A 25,776-nucleotide genomic window follows, 5' to 3' on the forward strand; every position below is an offset into this window, starting at 1 on the left:
AACAACAATGGAAATAATAATTGCATAAAAAAGGGATCTGTCTCGAAGACTCTCTTGAGATAACCTTGTCTGGTCTGGCAAACAATGTCTCTACATCCAGCTGTGTTCGCACTTGCATTAACTATTAGACCTGCAACCTCGTTTGTTGGACTGGACGGCCATTTTCTGCCTGGGATGATATAAGAATTAGCTTGAACTCCTCTTGTTGGCTTTTCTTAAATTCTTCGCGAGCAGAACGGAAATATCGTACCAATTTGTTATTCAGATCAAGCATTTTGGTAAGGCCTTCCACAATTTCCAAATCAACATCTGCATTTGACCCAACAGCTCCAATCCGGTTATTTTGCTCATTGTCAGTGTCATATATATAGAGTTGACAAAATTTTGGTTTCCCACCATCCTCTGGTAAAAGGCTGCCAATAAAATGCATGTTCTGGCCCCTGATTTTGAAACAAAAAGGTGCTCCACCCCTGTTTATCTTATGATCTATCTTGCCACCGCTGGAACACATTGCGAACATGTAATTGTATACCCTTATATTATGTCGAAACTGTTTAGATTTCAGACTACTATTGAGCATAGATGCTAAAGGTCCTGGTGGTTGCTCCTCTAGAGGTATCATCACCTGCCCACTTTAATTTGCAACATAGTGAGAAAATCGGAGGAGCATACCGGTGTGTTGTTGTTGCGTTCCATCTCCCACATTATAGCACCACATGAACTGCATTTATCATTAGGAGGTCCAATACTGGAATAACCTTTCCAAAAATCTAGACAAAAATCATTACTGTCTTCACCTAGATAACCACACATATTAAGTGATCTCAACATTGATTTTCACCTTATGTAATGAGTACATAAGGTGTATATTGAATCAGAACTATAAAGAGCCATATAAAAAATCATGTACATAGACCACGTTTAGGTATGTTTGTCATTGATTTTCATACCGTCACTATTGAGCTGTTCTAGGACAGTAGAAGAAGTAGATTTTGCCAATGTACGTCGGACCATGTCCTGATTTCATTTTTCAACATGTACATTTGTTTAAGCTTAAGATTTTTATGTTTGGAAATAGAAATCAAGATGCAGGCAGTAATGACTACATACGGTGTATATTGAATTAGAACTATACAGAGCCATACAAAAAATCATGAACATAGACCACGTTTAGGTATGTCTGTCATCGATTTTCATACCGTCACTATTGAGCTGTTCTAGGACAGTAGAAGAATTAGAATATGATAATGAACGTTGGACTATGTCCTGATTTGTGTTCGACTTGTATGCATGTGAGTATGATACGTTTCCAACACCTGTTGCACCTTGGAACGTGATTGTGCTCCTCGGAGTAGTAGATCCTGTAATGGTCATAAAGACATGAATTACAATAAAGCCATCAAATATATATATATAACTGTTGTGAGAGGAATTGATACAACACCCCCAGAACCGTATAGCACAATTATAGGGATATTCGTTACAGCTACGATTATCACGGCTAGCTTTTAGGGGCTACCGTTAACATAAACTAAAGAAAAACAAATGTGTTTAAGGGCTGAGCTTGCAAAGAACCAAACAACGAGGCCGGAATTGTGAAATTCCATCCTGCAATTGCCCGGAAATGTACGTCACAAAGGTTACACGTGCCTCTCTTTAGAGTGTAGAACTCGTGAGTAAATGAATCCGAATCCGTCCCTTTGCAAGGTGCCTACATACCCTATTTATAGGGATCAAGCCCATGTAGTTCTTGATTTAGGACTCTGAAGAGATAAGCTCTTATCCCCTCTAGTTTAGGATAAAACAACAACCTTTTGTAGTTATCTAGCGGTATCCCACTCCAAGTAGGTCACTTGAAGCCCTAATCTTGCATATATATCCGAATATTCATGAATTATTTCCCCTTGATTGTAATTATCTCCATAATAGATGTATTTATCCCTTAATTTGCAGATAAATGATAGCTGATATACTCCCAATCCACCTCCAATTCGTCCTCCTAGAAACAAGGAAGAAGAGTCCTGTTTGGAGTCTGCCTGCCGTTCTGCCCAGGCGGTAACTGCAGCCCTGCAACTGCAAGCCAGGATGCACTTAGCGGTATCCCCTATCAGAGGTAACCCCTAAAGCGCCTTCAAGTGCAACCCCATTCTGATGGCAGCCTCCATTATGCTTCCAATGCAAGTCCGTATACCCTTTTGTGTGCTTCCAACGGTTCACCCAACCATGGTGAAGCCCATTATCTTTAACCAGATGACTCCAGTAAACCCAAATAAAGCCTAAATAATATGATGGGCTATAAAATAAGCCCAGGGAGATTTTATGGCACAACAATAACTATCCCAAAATGATAGTTGCAAAGAGAGGCACTGTGTTGGGCAAAGTGTAAGGGACAATTTACAAATTATCTTCGAACTTCCCTGGATTGGTGTAAATTGAGACTCTTGTGCAAGCCTTTGCTTTGCCAATGTCTTAACCCCAAGTCCCCTCCCTCTACGTTTAGTACCTACAGATGTGGATAACGGTGGTTTACGATAACACACAACTTCACAGCAATGCATATATGTTACCAATTCAATATTACCTTGTGGATTTTCTTTTGCAGGTTGGTTTTCTTTCTGCATCTGGCTGATGACTTTGTTGACGCCTGGACCACGACCATGCTTCCTAGAATCTGCAATAGAACTATTTAAAACATCCAAAGAAGAAAAGAGTCCGACAATGCACGTAAGGGAAAAGTTAACATTTTAATGATCATGCTGTACTATTACGTCGTAAAGTAGAAAAAATTATTCATTACCACTTTGAATGGATGATGTATTGGAAAACCTTTCATTCTTGCGATCAAGAATTGTTTGTATGCTCGGTCCTCAGTATTTGCGACTAAAATCTGTTAACCAAATAATTGTTCAGGAATAGCGAACGGTGAACAAACCATATACAAGACATAACAGTGAATTCTACCAACCTGGAATGCCTTGATGATTCCCTGCAAATTAAAGATTCTCTTTGTCTTGATGTAAAGGTATATTAATTGATTTAGGTGTAAGACATGAAACTTGGAAAAATAATAAACCTGGTGTTAGTGATTATGAATGAGTCTAGGAAATAAATTGGTAGATAAAGCAGGCCATACCATCCGATATGACGTTCGGACTAATAGATTTGCCGTCAATATTAGTTTCATTGATTTTTTTTCAAACATATGTTAGTATCAACGGTGCCTAGCGCAGTCCTCGTGGTGGATGACAAATCTAATACAAAATTGATGAACATTAAACAACAATATTGCTGACCTCCACAACTGTTTGATCATAAAAGCACTCATACCACTATGTGCACTGTGAGGTTCAAGTGAATCATGATCACCCCTTTGCTGCAACTTTGAAACCCTGTTAAGCAAGAACTCGTCGAGAGCTGTGACACGTCCACGTCGCTTGCGACCTGTGAATCATATGGTTAATACTATGGCCTCTCTGCATACAAGTCTAGTTGGATGTACACAACAATCATAAAAACCTGTACCCGGTGCCGATGAATCACTCTCGTCAGTTTCCATAGCTAGCTGAAAAAAAAAGAAAACTATGTTAATAGTAGAATATCGCAGAGATGATCCATACGATGGAAGTTAATTTTGACAAAGTTTGGAATTCAAAATTTGAATTAAGAGGTGGAAGATAAGAAAAAAACTGAATTGAGTTAATGGGTTATCGGGTTAATGGGTAAACGGATCAGGCAAATTTGTGGGTATTTATATATTTAATTTAATTTAATTTGTGGGATATTTATATATTTAATTTGAGTTTTGAAGGTAAAATAAATAAGAGTAATTGACACTTTGCACCCCTTATGTTTAGGCGCTTTTTCGATTTGGTCTCAAACAATTTTTTTTGACAATATGCAACCTAAAGTTTGAAAAGCGCTTCGCTTTGCACCCCTTTGACCACTCTCCGTTTAATTGACCGTTAATGTTAACAGATCTACCCTTTTCACTTTGCACCCCAAAATTTTAATTTTTTTTCATGAGTATTTTGAAATATTTTTTTTCATGAATGTAAGCCCTTTGAAATATTTTCAATATGTTTAAGAATTTTCTGCATGCACTAATTGATGATGGAATATTAGTGGATCTTAAACCTAGTTCATGAATTTAGTGTGATTAAAATGATGCTACTGGGATATAATAATTAATAAATTGAAGGGGTTGGCAATTATTAATTGCAGAAGATGATGGCACAATCTAGTAGGAGAAAGGTCGGTGGTGTTAAGAAAGTTATAATCAGTGAGTTGCCTCAGAACTTAAGAGAAATTATCCCTATGTTTTCTGCCAATACAAGACGCAGTGAGAACCAGTGCCTTGTCAAGAGCATGGAGGCATCGTTGGACTAGGATCTCACATCTGATCTTTGATTTGGAATCGATATTTCACAGCATGATGAAGAAATATACTGAAAATGATGATACAAGACTGAAGGCGTATAGATTTATTAGTGTGATAAATAAAGTTCTCCTACTCCACAAAGGTCCGATCCTCAAGTTTTCAGTACTAGACATACCTCAAGGTTATCAGTCTGATACTCAAATAGTTCATGATTATATTGATCAGTGGATTTCATTATTATCAAAGAATGGTACCAAGCAACCTACACTGGATAACTATTATAATCTCCTTGAAGAGTCTAATGCACATAATTTCTCTCTTCTAGACCTGACTCATTTAAGGCTTTTAAGTGTTTGGTTTTCCTATACACCCTCATGTGAAAGATTTGCTAATCTGACTCATCTTGAGCTAGTTGATGCTACTTATAGTTTTGGACAAAGCATCTTCTTTTGCCCTGTACTTGAGAAGTTGACCTTGGTAATTTGCAGAGGACTTTTCCCTAACAACTTTTGTGCTCCTAATCTTAAACGTCTGATTCAAGTACACCATGAGTTATCTTCCAAATATTCTCTAGCTGGGTTAGAAAACCTCGAAGAATACTCTTTAATGTTATTAGAAGATTGCTCTGAGGAGATGCAAACATTCAATGTGGTTATAATCCCTGGTAGTCTACATAAAATTGAGAAGTTCTCCTTAGCAGGTGTTTCCTTGAAGGTAATATTCAGATTATCTTTACATTATTCTGTGCAACCTTACTCTACTGAGCAACTTCTAATTTTCGTGCTTTCATTTGCAATGCCTTTCAAAGGTCTTGGCCGCCAGAGGTTTTCCGCATAAGCTTTCGAAACCACTGCCATACTTAAAGTCTCTCAATATTTTTGATATTTACATTCATGAAAAAAAATATTTCAAAATAGTCATGAAAAAAAATTAAAATTGTGGGGTGCAAAGTGAAAAGGGCACATCTGTTAACTTTAACGGTCAATTAAACGGAAAGTGGTTAAAGGGGTGCAAAGCGAAGCGCTTTTCGAACTTTAGGGTGCATACTGGCAAAAAAAATTGTTTGAGACCAAATCGAAAAAGCGCCTAAACATAAGGGGTGCAAAGTGTCAATCACTCAATAAATAAAAAAGATAAAAAGGGAGGGGGATGTGCAGATTAACTAACATGCTCCTAACTCTTGTCCAAATACCTCATTGCTACCCTTCCTTCACCACATACTAACTCAGCCCCCCTCCCTTCTTCACCTTGTGTTCTATCAACGATCAAACAAATCACTACACGCACACCTATATATACATGTATTTTACCATCTCATAATCATCATCATCAACATCATCACAATCACAATCTCACTGACATACACAATCAAATCACAATCACAATGAAGCAACAACATCATCACCACCACCACTCCGAAGCCGTCTCCTCCACCTCCTCCGACAATCATCCGCCGCAGCTTATTAGGGTTTCCTCTTCCTCGGCGTCGGAAAAGCCTTCTCCTTCCGTCGACGACTCGTCTCCGGCGGCGGCGCCGACCTCGCGCGACACCTTCGCGATTGCCTGCCAGGAATCGGTTACGATCGAGCGGCGCCAGGGCGGGGGCGGCGCGGTGTGTAAATGGAGTATCGCGAATTTTTCTAGGGTTAAGGCTAGGTCATTGTGGAGTAAGTATTTTGAAGTTGGGGGATATGATTGCAGGCTTTTGGTTTATCCGAAAGGCGATTCGCAGGCTTTGCCGGGGTATATTAGTCTGTATTTGCAGATTATGGATCCTAGAGGTACTTCTTCGTCGAAATGGGATTGTTTTGCTAGTTATCGTCTTACGATTGTTAATTTAAATGATGATTCCAAGTCTATTCATAGGGATTCTTGGCATAGGTTTTCCAGTAAGAAGAAGTCGCATGGTTGGTGTGATTTTACGCCTTCCGGGGCCGTTTTGGACCCTAAATCCGGGTTTTTGAATAGTAATGATTGTGTTGTTGTTACTGCTGATATACTTGTTTTGAATGAGACTGTTAGTTTTACACGGGATAATATTGATGGGCAGTCGAGTTTGAATGGGAGTTCTGTTGGGGGTCCGGTTGGCGATGTTTTGAGTGGGAAGTTTTCGTGGAAGGTTCATAATTTTAGTTTGTTTAAGGAGATGATTAAGACTCAGAAGATTATGAGCCCTGTGTTTCCGGCTGGAGAGTGTAATTTACGGATAAGTGTTTATCAGAGTACGGTGAATGGGGTTGATTATTTGTCCATGTGTTTGGAGAGTAAGGATACAGATAAGACGGTGGTTAGTGATAGGAGTTGTTGGTGTTTGTTTCGGATGTCGGTGTTGAATCAAAAGCCAGGGTTGAATCATCTACATAGGGACTCTTATGGGAGATTTGCTGGTGATAACAAAAGTGGGGATAATACAAGTTTGGGGTGGAATGATTACATGAAAATGTCAGATTTTGTTGGAAATGATTCAGGCTTTCTGGTGGATGATACAGCAAGTTTTAGTACGTCATTTCATGTGATTAAGGAGTTCAGTAACTTCTCAAAAAATGGGGCATTAAGTGGGATGAGGACTGTAGGTGGACTGCGAAAGTCTGATGGTCATATCGGAAAATTTACCTGGAAAATTGAGAATTTTACTAGACTAAAAGATCTTTTAAAGAAGAGAAAGATCACTGGGCTTTGCATCAAGAGCAGGAGATTTCAAATTGGAAATCGGGATTGCCGTCTTATTGTGTATCCTAGAGGTATTAAATGTTACTCGTGCTTCAATTTGTTTCTATTGATGCACATGCTAGTAAGAACTCAAGGCTTACAGTATCTGCGGACTAATAAAATATGTATTGATTATGTTAGTAATATGGCTAAAGAATTGAGCATGCACCTATATTTGTATAGGCAATATATGATCTGAATGTTATGGTAAGTAAGACTGTATTTGCTCATTTTTTGTGATGTTTTAAGTTTGAAATAGCTACAGTTGTTTAAGTAATTAATCAAGTACTTCAACATTGATACAAAATTATATCTTCAGCTTGTAGCAACTTAGAGGGCATAACTTGCTTTCTCCACACTAGTTCGTTCAGGATGATGTTTCCCGCAATCTAACCAAGATACAAAATGTTGTTTAGACTTTAGAAGTCATGCCATATGAAATTCAGGGAGAGATAGACTAGGATAATATAATCGTAAATATGAATCTTATATTTAATTGCTGTGAATATTATAACTTGCTTAGCATTTATCGTGGTATATGAGACTGATGATTATCAAATTCTGTTCATGGTACCAGGGCAGTCTCAGCCACCCTGTCACCTTTCTGTATTCCTTGAAGTCACAGATTCTCGAAATACTTCCAGTGATTGGAGTTGTTTTGTGAGCCATCGTCTATCGGTTGTGAACCAGAAGATGGAGGATAAGTCTGTAACAAAAGAATCTCAGAACCGATACTCTAAAGCTGCCAAGGATTGGGGTTGGCGCGAGTTTGTAACGCTCACCAGTCTATTTGATCAAGATTCCGGGTTTCTTGTCAATGATACTGTTATATTCTCTGCTGAAGTTCTAATACTGAAAGAAACATCCATAATTCATGATTTTACTGATCAGGAATCTGAGTCGACTAGTGATTGTCAAACAGATAAAGTGGAAAAAAGGACATTTACATGGAAGGTTGAGAACTTTCTATCCTTCAAGGAAATAATGGAAACCAGGAAAATTTTCAGCAAATTCTTTGAAGCTGGTGGATGTGAGCTCCGTATTGGTATGTTTTCCTTTTTCCCACATCGTCCTCTGTGCATTTTTGCCACTAATTTATCAAGAGGCTTTTCATAGGGTGAGATCTCTTTTGGTTGTGCAGGAGTTTATGAGTCCTTTGACACCATATGCATATATTTAGAGAGCGATCAGTCTGTTGCCAGTGATCCTGACAAGAACTTCTGGGTTAGATATAGAATGGCTATATTGAATCAAAAGAATCCCACCAAGACTGTGTGGAAAGAGTCTTCAATTTGTACAAAGACATGGAATAATTCTGTTCTCCAGTTTATGAAGGTTGCTGATATGTTGGAAGCAGATGTCGGATTTATTGTACGTGACTCAGTTGTCTTTGTCTGTGAAATATTGGATTGCTGCCCTTGGTTCGAATTTTCTGATCTAGAGGTTAGTATAAGTAAATACTATTACTTCTATCTTTTTGTTATGTAACCATGCCTAAACAATTCCCAAGTTATTCCATATATCATTGTGACTCTAATTTAGCAATGAAGTTGGCAATTGAATATTTCTAGTCAATTGGGACCGAAAAAAACACTTATTAATTTACGAAGCAAGGCCTGGAAAGACTAAAAAAAGAATTTGGAATGAGTACCATCGCCTTGTGCCTCCTACTCCCCGTAAAAGTCTTGAGTATAAATTTCCCTAAAGGTGGTAATTCTGGATCAAAAGATTTGTGGAGAGTTTAATCTCTTTTTGTAATACCTTCACTACTATATTTTATTGGTATGAAGCTTCGTGATGACAACAACAGAATGTGATTTATGGACAATATATGTGTTAGTTGTTTTTTTTATTTCATATTAATATTAAATGTTGATGTTGATATTGTTCATTGTTTTACTATGTGAACTTGTAGATTTAAGGTGAAGCCATCGTTATAAAAAAGTAACACTCTAAATAAAAAAATTAGTGAATATTTCCAATTGCTCCATTGAAAGAAATCTACATCCAAAAGATATGGAAGAGCAGTTACGATAAAAAGTGTGCTCCAAAATTTGGCTGGTGGAATTTTGACAAGCGTGACCACAGCATATTGGCAGTTTTGAACCTTTTTATCAATCTGTTCATCTTATAAATTTCTAGAAAATAAAACTATTACTGTTACAATATAAGTGAATTTTGGGGGTTTGGCACTTCAGGCTGAATTGAAGCAGGAAAGAATTGGTTGTGATTAGGATGGGATTTTCAGGTGTGTTTGTATCACTTGTTTGATGATACAAAAATTTTAACTAGGCTAAGGGAAATGGTGGTTACTAGAAGGGTTTTCTAAATCGTCTGTAGTACGGAAAGTTGCAACTAAAAAGTTATTATATCATTTGAACTTAATATTCAAGATTACTTCCTGTGAAATACATCAAAATTTATTCTTTGACTAACAGGATCCTGAATCTTGTGTATGAGAGGAATGATATAATGATAAAGTTAGTATAATAATTTTAAGCAATGGCTGTGATTGACTAATATAGCTAGGATTCGTTTATGTGGCAATGCATACCTGAATATGACAATTTCATACATTTTTTAGCTGAATAATATTAAGATTGTCATTTTAGTTGCACCTCCATACTTTTTGTCTGTTCTTGCAATCACGCAAGTGCCTGTGATTGCAATTGCATATATTGGATGTTATAGGATAGGGGTGAGGGAATATGAGAAACATGTCAGAAGTGTTGTACAAGATAATTACCCATTTTGACAGAGTTTTATTACAAATATATATAGAATATCATTTAAAAGAATATATATATTTAACATCATAATATTATCAGAGTTTGATTGTGTGGTAGAAACTAAAATATAAATGACCTACCAAAAATTTTGTTGAGAACTTGGTATTCGTTATTTTAGGTATTTGCTTCCGAGGATGATCAAGATGCTCTGACGACAGACCCGGATGAACTTGTTGATTCTGAGGACAGTGAGGGAATTAGTGGGGATGAAGAAGATATCTTCAGGAATCTTCTTTCTAGAGCCGGTTTTCACCTTACATATGGAGATAATCCTTCTCAGCCACAGGTCACACTGAGAGAAAAGCTTCTCATGGATGCGGGTGCCATAGCTGGGTTTTTGACTGGACTCCGCGTTTATCTTGATGATCCCGCTAAAGTAAAGCGCTTGCTTCTTCCAACTAAGCTTTCTGGTAGTAATGATGTGAAGGAGTTGACGAAAAATGATGAATCTTCTCCTAGTCTGATGAACTTGTTGATGGGAGTTAAAGTCTTGCAACAGGCAATTATTGATTTGCTTCTGGACATTATGGTTGAGTGTTGCCAACCTTCAGAAGCTAGTTCAAATGATAATTCCTCAGATGTAACTGCCAAACCTTCTCCAGATGACAGTGAAGCTACTACACTACATGACTCAGATAAGGGCACAGGAGCGGTGGAGACTGCTCATCTTCATGTGAATGACAGGTTAGATGTTGCGATGGAAGAAAACATGCACTCATCGGCCGTACAAAGCTCAGATATGTATAATATTGACACACCTGTGAAATCTGTTCCTGGACAGCCTATTTGTCCACCAGAAACGTGTGCTGCTGGTTCTGCCCATGCTTCTGGTCGCTCAAAGGTAAGATTGCTACATGGTGTATATGTAACAAGTTTGTATAAAATTTCTGTTACTGATCATGTAGATTATTTCCTCAGACAAAGTGGCCAGAACAGTCTGAGGAGCTCTTGGGATTGATTGTGAACTCATTGCGGGCACTAGATGGAGTGGTTCCGCAAGGTTGCCCTGAGCCAAGACGAAGACCACAATCTGCACAGAAGATTGCTCTTATTTTGGATAAAGCACCTAAGCATCTGCAGTCAGATCTAGTTGCTTTAGTCCCTAAACTAGTTGAGCAGTCAGAGCATCCTCTTGCTGCTTGTGCACTTCTAGATAGACTTCAAAAAGTAGATGCAGAGCCCGCACTGCGATTGCCTGTAATAAATCTTGACTACCCTTCGCTAAAATTTGTTTCAAGACTCTTGTAATGCAATATCATCTTATGATAATATGGATATATTTGTTTACAATTTTTTTTCTTAAAAAGGATTAATTTCTGAGTCGATCATTCCCAACAGGCCACCATTTAATTTTCGTGTTTCATCACTTCTTTTTTCCAAGGATGATATTATGGCAAAATCTTAACAATAAATCTTTCAGGTTTTTGGTGCTCTTAGCCAGTTGGAATGTAGCAGTGAAGTTTGGGAGCGTGTCCTGTCTCAATCCTTTGAACTTTTGGCTGATTCAAACAATGAACCCCTTGCAGTTACTGTGGATTTCATATTTAAAGCTGCATTGCATTGCCAACATCTTCCAGAAGCTGTATGTATCAACATATTTCCAAAACAATATTTAAACTGTTTTAAATATGCTGCATAATTTGTATTCCTTTTGGTTCTTTGTTGCTTTTCTTACAAGGTAGAACTTTTGTCTTCTTTGCATGTAGGTCCGTTCTGTTCGGAGAAGACTAAAAACATTAGGTGTTGAAGTCTCTCCATGTGTTCTGGATTACTTAAGTAGAACAGTAAATAGTTGTGCCGATATTGCAGAAGCTATCCTTAAGGATATTGATTGTGATGATGATTGTTCAACAATGAGCTGTGGGCTTTTCCTATTCGGAGAGAATTCCTCTGGCGATGGATTAAATGCACCAGAGGAACAAGCTTTCCGTGCTACAGCAACCTCTAATTTTTCTGATATTTATATCCTTATAGAGATGTTATCCGTTCCTTGTCTTTTAGTTGAAGCTTCTCGAAGTTTTGAGAGAGCTGTAGCTCGTGGGTCAATTATGGCCGAGTCTGTAGCTTTGGTCCTGGAAAGACGCCTTGCTCGGAGATTAAATTTGACGTCCCAATTTGTTGCTGACAATTTTCAAAATTCTGAAGTAATTGTAGAGGGAGAAGTTATCGAACAACTGAGAGCCCAACAAGACGATTTTACTTTAGTTCTTAGTCTTGCTGAGACATTGGCCCTCTCTAGGGATCCTCGTGTGAGAGCATTTGTAAAGATGCTTTATACAATTTTATTTAAGTGGTATGCTGATGAATCCTACAAGCTGAGGATTTTGAAGAAGCTGGTGGACCGGGTGACAAGTGCCACAGATAGTAGTGGTGATGTAGATTTGGATTTGGAGATCTTAGTAATTTTGGTCTCTGAGGAACAAGAAATAGTTAGGCCAGTTTTGAGCATGATGCGGGATGTTGCTGAACTTGCAAATGTTGATAGGGCAGCTCTTTGGCATCAGTTATGTACCAGTGAAGATGAAATACTTCATATCCGTGAAGAAAGGAAAGCTGAGGTATTAGGTATGGTGAAAGAGAAGGATGTATTATCGCAAAGGCTGAGTGAATATGAGGCTACAAATAACCGTCTGAAGGTAATTTCAATTTATGGTGTATTGTGAATGAGGCCAATTATTTCTGATCAGAATTTTTAATCAACAACTTTATTTATGTTAGTCTGACATGAAGGCTGAAGCTGACCGTTTTGCTCGAGAGAGGAAGGAATTCTCTGAACAGATACAAGAATTTGAAAATCAACTTGAATGGCTACGGTCAGAAAAGGATGATGAAATAGGGAAACTATCTGCAGAAAAGAAAGTTCTTCAAGACCGTCTTCATGATGCAGAAACACAGCTTTCCCAGTTGAAGTCCCGGAAACGCGATGAGTTAAAGGTACATATTTTTCGCCTACTTAAACATGGAGTTTATGCTTTTTTGGCCGCAGTTGTCTAAGACTTCAATTTTCCATCCTCTTTAAGTTGGGAGCTTTGTAATTATTTTTTGTGTTGTCACGTGTTTGTTTACTAGTACCATAGTAGGTAATGCATCTGTTTTCACATTGTTTACTGTATTTTGATGAAAATGCACATATATGTATTTTTCAGTGGGGTTGTCCGAAGGGTTTTGGAGTGTGAGCATCTATAATTGCATTGTTATGTTTTAAGAATTTCAAACGTAGTGATGGGACGTATTAATGCCTAATGATGCATAATTTTCAAACCCATACTTATCCGAAAGGAAATTTAAAGTCACATTTGTGCTCCCTGTGTCTTGTTCAGTTCATAGCATATTGTCCTTGATATGGGGCATGTTCTCTTTTTTAACAAATCAATTTACAATCCAGGGAATTCCCGGGATTCAGACTCTAGATGCTATTAATGTGCAAGTATGCTTTTATAAAGTGAAGAATGTGAAAGCTGCAACTTATTTAGAACCTCATCTTATGTCGTGTGTAATATGGAACAGATGATGCAATCTACTGCATGAAGGAAAAGCAGATTACTAATTCCTGTGTTTTCCTCTCTGGACCCTAAATTTCTATTGGCTTGAATTAACTCGGGCTTAAGTTATTGAAGCATCATCTTTTTAAGATGCATATCATGAATTTTGGTTGTTTGCTTCATGAACAATCTCCTTTATGTGCGTGCGTGGTTCTAAGTGTTGGCGTGATATTCTTCTTGTGGACATGGAAATGTCTTCATACTTTAATTTGTCAAATGCTATGTGTAATGGCTCCCTTGGCGCATGCCTAAAACAAAGAAGAAATAATGTTATATACTCACTCCAACATCCCAAGCTATTGTCAGTGCCTATATATAAGAACAGTGACTTTGTTATTAACATTAATGGTGCTTTGCTGAGGTAAACACGATATGCTTTATATTCCTTTTTTACATGTGCTGAGATGATTACACGGGACACAAAAGTTGCTTTGTTTTGGGAAGAACTGTTATGTGATAACTTTTTTCTTTTTTCTTACTTAAGCTCTTAGAGTCTTAGTTTATAGTTAACTATATATCGACACATGTGTTTTTGTATATATATAGTTTTAACACCAATGCCTATGCTTAATAAGGCAACTGCTTGTCCTTTTAACTCCTGAGTAACTAACAAAAGACCTATCACCTTGCGTTTTTCTTTCAATAATGCGGGTGGTTCTTGAGTTCCTATATGGAAACTGCAGCACATCGTTCCTTTTTAGGATTTAAAAGTTGATTTTATTCTAAATTTCTAGTCCTGGCTAATAGCACTTTTTCCCTCTGTGAGATACTAGAGGTGCCTATGAGTTGTAGATGTTTCTTTCATTCTACAAAAACAAGCATATAGTCTGTCATAGCAGTCAACATGGTAAGCCCTATATTATATGATACTCTCTACTTGGAATCATTTAAAGGTTAATGTTTTGCCACCATGATCCATGTTTTTTACTACAAGTTTGGATCAATTAAAAATAATCCAATATCTATAGGACCAAGAGAAGAAGTGACATATGCATCCCATGTAAGTACCATAATTTATTATAGCAATATAACAGCAATCACAGGTTCACAACAAAGTTAATGCATATTTAATCATGACACAAGTATATCTGTACAGATATGTTGATCTGTTCTTTTGCGGTTTTGATTATTCCTTGAAGTCCTGATGCAGTTATTCTATAGATGTAAGAGTGGCTTGTTTTTGACGATTTTTTAATTATTAAATGTTTCAGAGAGTAACAAAGGAGAAAAACGTCCTGGCAGAAAGGCTGAGAAGTACTGAAGCAGCTCGGAAACGATTTGACGATGAGCTGAAACGTTATGCCACAGAGAATGTAACTCGAGAAGAACTTCGAAAGTCACTGGAGGATGAAGTTCGACGGCTGACACAAACAGTTGGGCAGACTGAAGGGGAAAAGCGTGAGAAAGAAGCACAAGTCGCTCGATGTGAAACATATATTGATGGGATGGAATCTAAATTGCAGGCTTGCCAGGTAATAAGTTATAATTAATTTAATTAAATTTAACTCTTTTTCGTACAAACCCGAAACCCGATAAAAAATATTATTTATGTGTGCTATATGTTAAATGTAAAGTATATATATTGAAAATTGTATGAATTATTACGCAGGTATATTAACATTTTACTTAATTTTATATGCGCAATACATAATTTACATTCATTTCGTCAATATTTTATTTTTCTTAATTATTGTGTATTAAATAATCAAATATAATAAAAATATAAATGATAAGTTGAACGATTGTATACAATTAAATCAACATATTTCACATGTTTATTGTACTAAATGTAACCTGTGAAGCCCTTTTTATATTCCTAAAATTTTAAAAAAATCAATCATCACATTTTTTGTAGATATATAATTTTTATATAATTTTATTTTTGTAAGTATTCGAATTAAACCTGAATCCGAACCGAAATCCGAAAAAACCGGACGGATCAGATTTGGTTCTTCATTTTAGATATCCGGACCCGGACCCGAACCGAAATATAATGAATCGGGTCTGGATCTCAAGAAACCCGACCCGATCCGACCCGTTGCCATCCCGACTCCCTCTCGACTGCCATGACCATAACATACTATGATATGATAAGACAAGATCCTAAAATATTTTTTTTAGTTCCAAAGTCTATTGATCTTGCAAAATTTAGCATTATAGTTTTGATTAGTTGATTCTCCCACTGGTATGGTGAAGTCAGATATATATTATATTTCTTACTCGTCTACCTCATTTATTTAATTGTTCCAACCATATATTCAATAAACTCTTAATTGTTTTAACCATATATTCAATATACTTAGTTGATTCTCTTAATGTATTTTTTGTTTATATACTCTGAATGAGTACTCTTAATCCCGCACGCGTAGCGCGGGTAAAAAGTGGGTAAAGTGACATATTTATTTAGTTGTTGAAAATTTTGCAATATTGATATACAATCATATTACTGACTTGGAGATTTCAGGATTCAACTTTTATAAAAATGCTTTAGGTATTAGGTTCGCCCTCTAAACTACTTAGTTTCAGTTATAAATTTTGTTATTATATTCATTGGCACAGAGACTGTCATTAAATTTCACGCATTAATTAAGAGAAAACAACAAATCTTCACTTACTGAAACATAATTCTAAAATAACAAAGCATCCTAAACCTTTATACATAGAAACAAAGTCTCAGATTCAGCACAATAAGAAAGATATTTTACTCTGCATGTAGCCTGCCTTTCGTGTAAAGAAGTATGTTTGATTATTTCAAAAGCAAGAACAAAGTAGGTTTCAATGAATTCGGAGGGCATGTTACTGAATATATTATATATTGTCTTTTCCTAGTCACAATTATGTGCATTACTAACTTATACAGGAGTAATTCATACTTTTAATACAGGCAGACGTTAGTTCAAAAGTTGTATATGTAAATTTAGCTTGTTAAATTCCTATTGGCAACTAAACTATGTGCTTATGAACAATTCCTCTCTATTGGATGTGAAATTATGTGGTTTAGTATGATTCCATTCCTTTGGTTGTGAAGTTATTTTGCTTGTATGGGTCAATGTTACTCCAACTCTTCTATTTAGGTTGCCATACCCGTGTTCCTATTGGCAACTAAAATATGTGCTTATGAACGATTCCTCTTTATTGGATGTGAAATTATGTGGTTTAGTATGATTCCATTCCTTTGGTTGTGAAGTTATTTTGCTTGTATGGGTCAATGTTACTCCAACTCTTCTATTTAGGTTGCCATACCCGTGTCGGACACTCGGACACGTCATTTCATGCGGATCCTTTGACTAAATGTGGATACTTTGACCAATTTAAAAATCAAATACGAGCCAAACTTACAATTCAAAAGAACTTTGTGAGAAAAAAGAAAGAAGCAAGAATGGGATTAAAGTACAGAAGACGCCTAATTTGCAGAATCCTAGACAAAATCATGTCTAATTTGAGTTTTATTGTTACTTTTTGTTAAGATGTCTAACTTGCTATACTTCTTTATTAGTATACTACAATTTGTCTTTCGTACCCCTGTCCAAAAGTAGGACAGTGTCCCCGTGTCCCAATTTTCAAAGTTCCTAAGTCCGACACTCGGATATGTGTCGCGTCCGACACTCCGTACCCGAGTCCGAGTAACATAGGTATGGGTAATACAGTAGATCTACTTTATATAGAGTTGTTTGTGGATCTTTACATTTCACTTTGGTCGAATCCTCCACTTCGATGCGGCCAACCTGAATTCCTGGATCCGGATCTGTACTTTCTAGGAAGCCAGAACTTTTGGTCATAAGAATTTAATATATATGGGATTTTGGTTCTTCAAAGAAAGTTTTACTGGTTTGCCTTTGTCGATCTAGCATTATAAAGATGTGCTTAAAGTTGTTACTTTTTCTTATAGCTGGTTTACGGGCACCGTGTACTATAAGTAATTAATATGACCGTCTGACCATCTTTGCAGCAATATATCCACACCCTCGAGTCTTCACTTCAGGAGGAGATGTCAAGACATGCCCCTCTATATGGTGCAGGTCTGGAAGCTCTATCAATGAAGGAGTTGGACACGATCTCTCGTATTCATGAAGAAGGACTTAGACAGATACGTGTCCTCCAACAGCGCAATGGTAGTCCAGCTGGCAGTCCACTTGTAAGCCCTCACACTCTCCAGCACTCCCATGGGCTGTACGCTTCTGCTCTGTCTCCCATGACTGGACTAACCCCCTCTCACATCTCAAACGGTGCTGGTATCCACAGCAATGGGCATGTAAATGGTGCTAGAATTCATGGCAATGGGCACGTAAACGGTGCTGTTGGGCCTTGGTTCAAAAATTCTTGAGCCTTTGAAGCCTCAGAGTGAAATATGTTGGCATTTTTGGCTAGTAGTTTTGTTAGAGAACGCCGAGGAAAGAAATAATAGGAAGAAAACGCACAACCTGTAACAGTTTAATGCACTACTTACGCTGACCCCCCCATATATCATCAATGAAAGGTATTTAGGAAAGTTTTGCTTACCTATTTTTTTATTTAATTATCTTTGCCAATACTCTTTTTTTTTTGAAACCAGCCAATACTCTCTTTTAATCTTCTTCTTTGGTTATTCAATTAGTTTAATTTATAATAAAAATAATTAGCAAGAGGTGTAAAAGTTTGCAACGTTAGGTTTATTTGATACTAAAATAGTAGAGTTAAATCAGGAAAGTTGATTTTGACCTTTTTCTGGTTAAATTAAATAGGATTCCGAGTTCCTAACCCAAACAGATATAGTTGATGATGGGAATTATGCACCCTGAAGAGGCGGTATAGCATCCCAAATCCCGCCGTCAACAAGACTGTCTCTACCACTGGCAATAAGAACTGTCCTGTTCTCTGACCTAATTTAGTGGACTCCATTATTGCAATATACTATCCATGATTCCATGCTCATTAAGAATGGACATGAATACTGCATTTTATTGTTAATGCATGCGGTTCATTATGTTTGTTGAAGCAATGGTTTGTTACGGGGTTCGTAATGTTTGTTGCATCTATTGTTTGTCGTAACGTCAGTCCTTTAACTTGATGCGCACTGCTCACTGCATGTCTTCAATACATACTGCATCTGCATAGGCGACTTTAAAAAAAAAAAAAAAGGAATGTGTTAAAAAAAGAGAAAGGAAACAAGAGGGTTGCAGGGGAGAAGAGGTATTCCTTCAACTCAAGGGAGACTAAGCTACCCAGAACAAAAATACTGGAGAAAATAAACTATTCACTAGAAAGCAAAGGGGGGGAGAAAACTAAATAAATACATAAGTTAGTTTGCCGTCCATGCAGTGAGGGAGGGTTGTCGAAGACATTCTCTGGAGTACCAATCAGAAGACAGAAGCCTGACATCTAAGGAAATGCTTAACTTCTTTGGCAATGCTATAAGGAGAAGAGTATGTTTCTTGAAAAAACCTATTGTTCCTTTCTCTCCAAATGAGGTAGCAAGTAATTGGATAGCAGAGAACTCTAATGCTTGCTTGAATATTATCAAGAGTGAAATCTTCAAGGTAATTTGCCCAAGGGCACCAGTCAGGAGGGGTGGGGAGCCAATATCAGAATTACTAATTTTGAAGACATTGAGTAAAAACACATTCCAGGAAAAGGTGCTTATTGAACTCTATGCCATTAATATAGAAGTAGCATGAATCACAGTCAGTGGAGCCTATAGTCAAGCAATTTGTCCAAGGTGGTTACTCTGTCGTGCATTAGCAGCCAATAATGGAAAGAATAGCGGGGAACAACAATTCGATTGCATACTGCAATTTGTCAAGGTGGTTACTCTGTCGTGCATTATCGCCACAACAATTGTTATTAAATATTTCCGGCATAATTTTGATGTCGAGGGTGTCGGGAATGAGATGATTGATTTCGGTAGGGAAGGAGGATTAATTGCTGAAACTCATGACTTGGGACATCGAGTTTTGGAACGTCAAAAGCTAACCCGGAGTAACAGGTGTATGCGAATTTTTTTTTATTATGACATTCCGATTCGACTCATGGTGTACTAACAAATAGCACCCAGGGGCAACAACGTAGGAGATAACCCAGGTGATTGGGGTTATACCAGTTAGTCGCAACGGTAATTGTTATTAAATATCTACTACATAATTTTGGTGGGGCTGAAAATGAGAGGATTTACGTCGTTGGGGAAGGAGGCTTTATTACTGAATCTCATATGCATAGAGTTTTGGAAAATCAAAGAAGAATTGGGGTTAGCATGAGTATGCGTACTACTATTTTTGTAATATGTTCGATCTGGCTCACGATATACTCGGAAAGAGCACCAGGCAATAAAATTTTATATTTTCAGGGGGTTATATACTATACATAACGAGACTACTTGTGGAAGTCAAAGAGATAAAAGTAAACTCTTGAGGGAGTAGTAGTTAAAAAATTTGAATCAACTTTACTCTTTAGTTCCGGCACCCCTGTCCTACACTGTACCTCACTTTCATTTGCCATTGTACCTCACTGTTCGATCCGCCTAAATGGACAATGACAGATTACTTTTGCAGCGATATGCTCAAATATTTACAGAAAAAGGTGATGATTATGAAACGGCATACGAGCGCTGAAGAGATGAGATTCCAGAAGCTCAGAATGACGTCATTCAGAGGAGTTCAAATATTGGTCGTGTTCCTCCTATTGTCGTGGGCGAGGAGTTTCGCTACCGTTATCAACTCATGCTTGCGTGGCTGCATAATCACAATATGCGGGGACTATGTTATACCTTGCTAAATCAAATCGCCACAGTAATTGTTATTAAAAATTCTCGGCAAAATTTTGATGTCGAGGGTGTCGGGAATGAGATGATTGATGTCGGTAGGGAAGGAAGATTAATTGCTGAAGCTCATGACTTGGGGCATCGAGTTTTGGAACGTCAAAGGCTAATCCCGGGTAACAGGTGTATGCGAAATTCATTTTATTATGATATTCCAATTCAACTCATGGTGTACTCACAAATAACATCCGGGGGCAACAACGTAGGAGATAATCTAGATGATATGGGTTATACCTGTTAATCGCAACGGTAATTGTTATTAAATATCCACTACATAATTTTGGCGGGGCTGAGAATGAGAGGATTTACCTCGGTGGGATTTATTGTTGTATCTCATATGCTGAGAGTTTTGGAGAATCAAATAAGAAGTTTGGTTAACAAGAGTATGCGTAATACTGTATTTGTACGAAGTTCTATTTGGCTCACAGTGTACTCGGAAATAGCACCAGGCAAATAAACTTTATATTTTACGTGGGTTATATACTGTACATGACGAGACTACTAGTGGAAGTCAAAGAGATAAAATTAAATTTTCGAGGGAGTTGTAGTTAGAAAATTTGAATCAACTTTACTCTTTAGTTCCGGCACCCCTGTCCAACAGTCTTTACAACATTCTTTGACTTTCTGAATGTCTTCGAGCGTACAAATTTCGTCCTAATCCTTTACGAGAATCAAACCCTTATTTCTATATGTTATTGGACTTCAAATTCAACATATAATATATATAAACGAATGGCAGGAGATTCTCTATAACATGGGATCACCAAATCAATCAAACAAGATTGCTTGCAAAAATTCCTAATTAATTAAAATCATATAATTTCAAACCTTTGAAAATCAATAACTACTTATCTGTTGAATCAACATATGTACTGATGCATAAACATGATTCTACTCGTCGAGAGCTTCGATTTGACCATTACTTCATAAGGAGTCTTATCCAAATCTTTGTTAATCAGGGTACGATTTTGAGTGTAGCAAGCAGTACTTACAGCTTCAGCCCAGAAATAGATTGGAAGTCTTGATTGACTAATCATTGTCCTTGCTGCTTCAATCAAGGTTCTGTTCTTCCTTTCTACGACACCATTTTGTTGTGGAGTCCTTGGAGCTGAATACTGACGAGAGATGCCCTTATCAGTACAGAAGTCATTAAGAACAGCATTACGAAATTCTGTTCCATTATCTGATCTGATTGCCCTTACTGGCAGATCTGCTTCCTTTTCAATCTTCTTGATATGATCAATGATGACGAGTGCTGCTTCATCCTTTGAATGTAAGAATAATACCCATGTGTATTTTGAGTAGTCATCGACGATCACAAGAGCATATCTTTTCCTTGATATAGAAGGAATGTTGACTGGTCCAAACAGATCCATATGAATCAGTTGAAGGGGTGAACCAATATCAGTCATGCCTTTGCTCCTGTGTGATGCTTTCTTTGACTTCCCTTTTTCACATGCATCACAGAGTCCTTCTTGACAGAATTCTTTCTGTGGCAGTCCTCTCACAAGTTCTCTTTTGACTAAAGAGTTCATAGTCTTAAAGTTCAAATGTGAGAGCTTCCGATGCCATAACCAACTATCATCAGCAGAGGCCTTGGTGTAGAAACACTTGACCTCCCCCTTACTTGCTGAGTCTATGTCGGCTATAAACAAACTTGATTTTCTTACACCACGAAGTGTAAGATCCTTGTTCTTCCGGTTCTGGATTAAGCAAACTTCCTTCTGAAAGATTACGTCGTATCCTTTGTCACAGAACTGACTGATACTCAGTAAGTTGTGCTTGAGTCCTTCCACCAGAGAGATATCTTCAATGATGACATTTCCAACTTTCAGCTTACCATATCCCGTTGTAAAACCTTTGCTGTCATCTCCAAAGATTACAATTGGGCCGGTTCTCATCACCACATCTGTGAGCAGGGACTTTTCTCCAGTCATGTGTCTTGAACAACCTCTATCAAGAACCCACACAACTTTACTTTTCCTTCCTGTGCCCTGAATTCACAAATGGATTAAACTTTCTTTGGTACCCAGACGTTCTTGGGTCCAGGTGATTTAGTAGAAACAGGATTATCAACAGAAACTGGTTTAACATGTGCTTGTTCAGGGGTGACTGGACTCTTCTCCTTTTTAGTCTTAGCAGAAGTGCTTTTAGACTTGGAGTTGGGAGTTTCCTTCTTCTTAGAAGGACTAGCAGTCTTTGCCACAGGGGCAACAGAAGGTGCAGGCATATTCATATTCATGGTAGATGGTGCAGAAAAAGATGCATTCAACATGGTAAAGCATGCAGACATCATATTCATAGCACATAGCATGCAACCTACTCTACCACATGGCAAATGAACAGCATTCATGTTAACAGTATTAGGCATGCTAGAAACAGAATTATCTACTTTAATCACTTTACATGCATGAGTAAGATGATTAGTAGAATTGCAATTATTACAAACCTTTCTAGCATTAGAATTCCTAGAATTGGTGTTCTTAGGATCTAACTTGCCATTCCTGTTGTTCTTCTTTTTGTTGGAACTAGTACTTCCTAATCCAGTTTTATCTGAGTCATCTCTGACATGGGAATTAGAAGGTACTTCTTGTGATTCCTGTTTTACTTGAGGCTTAACAACTTCCTCATTTTTCAACTCTTCCTTGATGACAAGGTCTTCTTCTATCAGAGGTTCTGTTTGTGCCATTCTAAAGATAGGGGTCTTGGTGTTCTTCAGAATTTTAGGTATATTTGTTCCTTCAGGAGCATTCTCAGTTCCTGCTGAAACAAATATGCCTTCATTCTCTTTTCTCTTCTTTCTTTTGGCTCTTTCCAAAGAACTATAGTCAAGGCCAATAGCAACCTTCTTATCAACCCTTTGACTATCCAAGATCTCTTTCTGTAGAAAGGCAGAATTCTGATAGGCCCTAAGCTTAGTTTCTAGGTCAGCAATCTGAGACCTAAGGGACTCCTCAATTTCTGCACTACACTTCTCCTTATTCTCTAGATATTCAATTCTATCTTTAAGGTTAGTGTTTATGAGTTTCTCTAAAGCTAATTCATCTACTCTTTCTTCAAGTTTAGCTATCTTTAGAGAAAGACTACTGTTATCTGATTCTGAAGCTAATAAACTAGTGTGCAAGTTATACATCTCTTGACCTAGTTCATTTATAGTCTTTTTATAATCAGCAGTAGTCATGTCATCAACAGAAATTTCAGGAGATACCTGAGATGGAGATTCCTCGACAGTGTCAGCCATTAATGCAAAAGCATAATTGCTCTGGACAGGTTCATCATCAGAATCTGTGTCATCCCAGCTTTTTCCCTCAGCAATGTAAGCCCTTCCTTTGTGCTTGGCCACCATTGCTTCCAACTTAGCTTTTAGCTTCTCATTTTCTTTTTTCAGATCCTCATAAGAATTCTTCTTATCATATGAGTTGCTTCTGACAGGAGCTGCTTTGGGTTTCCTGCACTCTGTAGCAAAGTGCCCTAAGTCATTGCAGTTGTAGCATCTGACCTTGCTCTTGTCATACATGTTTGGTTTGAAACTGCCAGTACTCTTTGACCCTGAGCCTGAGTATCCTCCTTTACCCTGAAACTTGTTCCCTGAAGCTTTCTTGTACCGGGGGTTCTTTCTGAACTTGATATGCTTAAACCTTGCAGCCATATAAGCCATTGACTTATCTTCCAGCTGCTCCAGCTCTTCTTGAGTGTAGAACTCATCCTCCGGTTCTTCAGAAACTTCATCAACTTCAGCTTCTACAATCTCAGTAATGGTAGAAGGATAGTCAGCTTTGATGGATGAACAATCACTCTGAGCAACAGTGTGATCATTGATACCATATTCAACTAATTGTTGATAACCAAAGTATGGTTGATCAGCAATCAGTGCAGTGGTCTTCTGTAAGGCCATACTCTTGGATTCTGTTGATCCACCACCATATATAATCTTTCTCTGTTCAAGTTCCATCTCAAACGTCTTCAGTTTTCCAAATAGCTTTTCCAAAGTCATAGTCCTGAAGTCGCTTCTTTCCCGGATGGTTTCTGTCTTAACAACTAGATGGGGTGGCATCACAAATGAGAACTTTCTGTTTATCTCTTTCTGTGGATAAGTCTTTCCATGCAGGGTGAGTTCATTCAGTAACAACATGAACCTCTCGTAGATTTGAGAAATGTTCTCTCCAGGTATTGCCTGAAATGCTTCATATCTGGCAATTAGCATATCGTATCTGTTTTCCCTGACTTCTTCAGATCCCTCCATTAATGCCTCAATAGTGTCCCACATCTGCTTTGAAGTTTTCAGACTTAGTATCAGATGTGTCATTGTCTTGGTCATTGATTCAACAATTATGAGTTGCAGATTATGATCCTGTGCAACATATTCCTTATCAGTGTCAGTGTATTCACTTTTCTCTTTGGGAACAGACTTCTGTGGGATACGAACACCATTTTCAACAGATTCAGGAATAATCTTCATAGGCACAAATGGACCATTTTCCAGAATCCCAATGAACATGGGATTAGCAACTCTGATGTACAGCAACATCTTCATCTTCCAGTTGTTGTAGTCATCCTTGTCAAATGGAGGTACTTTGATTCCTAACTTGTGTGTCGACATTGTTATCAGATAAAATTACGATTGTACGGACAGCTAGCTTTTCAGATTGTGTTAGGAATCAATAATTTTGATGATAACATAAACATTTTTGTAACATGTCTTACTTAGAATCTTTATCAAATTTCAGTTGTAATTGTTACATTTCTTGTCTTTGGGAATTATCAACGGATGGGTAGAATAGGATGGCTAATTGTAAATATCCAATGCCATGTAATTTTATCTAAGTGAAGGATATTCAACTGATGAGATGTAACTGTTCAACTGATAAAGACTGGATGATGTTTCAACTGATGAAAATCAAGCATTCAACTGAAGACAAAGTGTTCAACGGATAATGCTAAGGAATTCAACTGATAAGACTGGAACAGTATTCAACGGATGGAGTTTGTAATTCATTCAACTGATGAGCCAGGCACTCAACTGATAAAGTCAATAGCAGTTGAAAGCAAACAGAACCTTCAACTGATGAAGCAAAGAGCAGTTGAAAGTGACCAGAGCTTAAGTCTGACAAATCACATGGATCGAATTACACTAAAATAGACATGGAAGCCTAATTAGGAAAATAAAGAAGAAGCAGAAACATACTTATCTCATGCAGTGCAATCTGGATCAAATCAAGATGATGGTCAAAGATGAAGACATCTCAGAAAGCAAGCATAAGACAAAGTTGTGCAGCATTGTTTTTAGATTAGAGTGCATTTTGTAATCTAGCTAAAAGCTTTGTAAAACTTGGGGTATATAACCAAGTTAGTAGCATCAGTTGAACTTGTTCAAATTACTTGAGAGAAAAATCTGAGAGTTAGAACTTGTTGAGTGATGAACCAGCAGCTGTGCGAATTGTAAAACAATCCACAGATTCTTCTATATAAAATCTCACGGGTGGATCATTCAATCCACCCGTATTTTTAATACTTGGTGTTTTTCTGTTTATTGTGTTCTTAGTGTATTATTCTTGAATCTTTTAAATT

General features: G+C 37.5%; 1 protein-coding gene across 1 annotated transcript; it reads left to right on the forward strand.

The window, feature by feature from the left end:
• Window positions 1-5,611: 5,611 nt before the first annotated feature.
• LOC108203389 (uncharacterized) lies at window positions 5,612-17,917 on the forward strand. The gene is made up of 10 exons (XM_017372302.2): window positions 5,612-7,119; window positions 7,665-8,132; window positions 8,229-8,530; window positions 9,995-10,717; window positions 10,795-11,073; window positions 11,297-11,458; window positions 11,583-12,512; window positions 12,595-12,810; window positions 14,630-14,890; window positions 17,368-17,917. The coding sequence occupies exons 1-10, from the start codon at window positions 5,763-5,765 to the stop codon at window positions 17,740-17,742; spliced, it is 5,073 nt and encodes a 1,690-aa protein (XP_017227791.1). The 5' UTR covers window positions 5,612-5,762; the 3' UTR covers window positions 17,743-17,917.
• Window positions 17,918-25,776: the final 7,859 nt, after the last annotated feature.

Source organism: Daucus carota, chromosome 1 (assembly GCF_001625215.2).
Source record: "Daucus carota subsp. sativus chromosome 1, DH1 v3.0, whole genome shotgun sequence".
NCBI classification, from domain to species: Eukaryota; Viridiplantae; Streptophyta; class Magnoliopsida; order Apiales; family Apiaceae; genus Daucus; species Daucus carota.

Excerpts from the sequence above, each read along its gene's own strand:
- LOC108203389 (XM_017372302.2), top strand. The coding sequence starts at position 5,763 with ATGAAGCAACAACATCATCACCACCACCACTCCGAAGCCGTCTCCTCC. Across the intron at positions 8,133-8,228 it reads TGGATGTGAGCTCCGTATTG|GAGTTTATGAGTCCTTTGAC; the intron begins GTATGTTTTCCT and ends TTGGTTGTGCAG. Across the intron at positions 10,718-10,794 it reads ATGCTTCTGGTCGCTCAAAG|ACAAAGTGGCCAGAACAGTC; the intron begins GTAAGATTGCTA and ends TTATTTCCTCAG.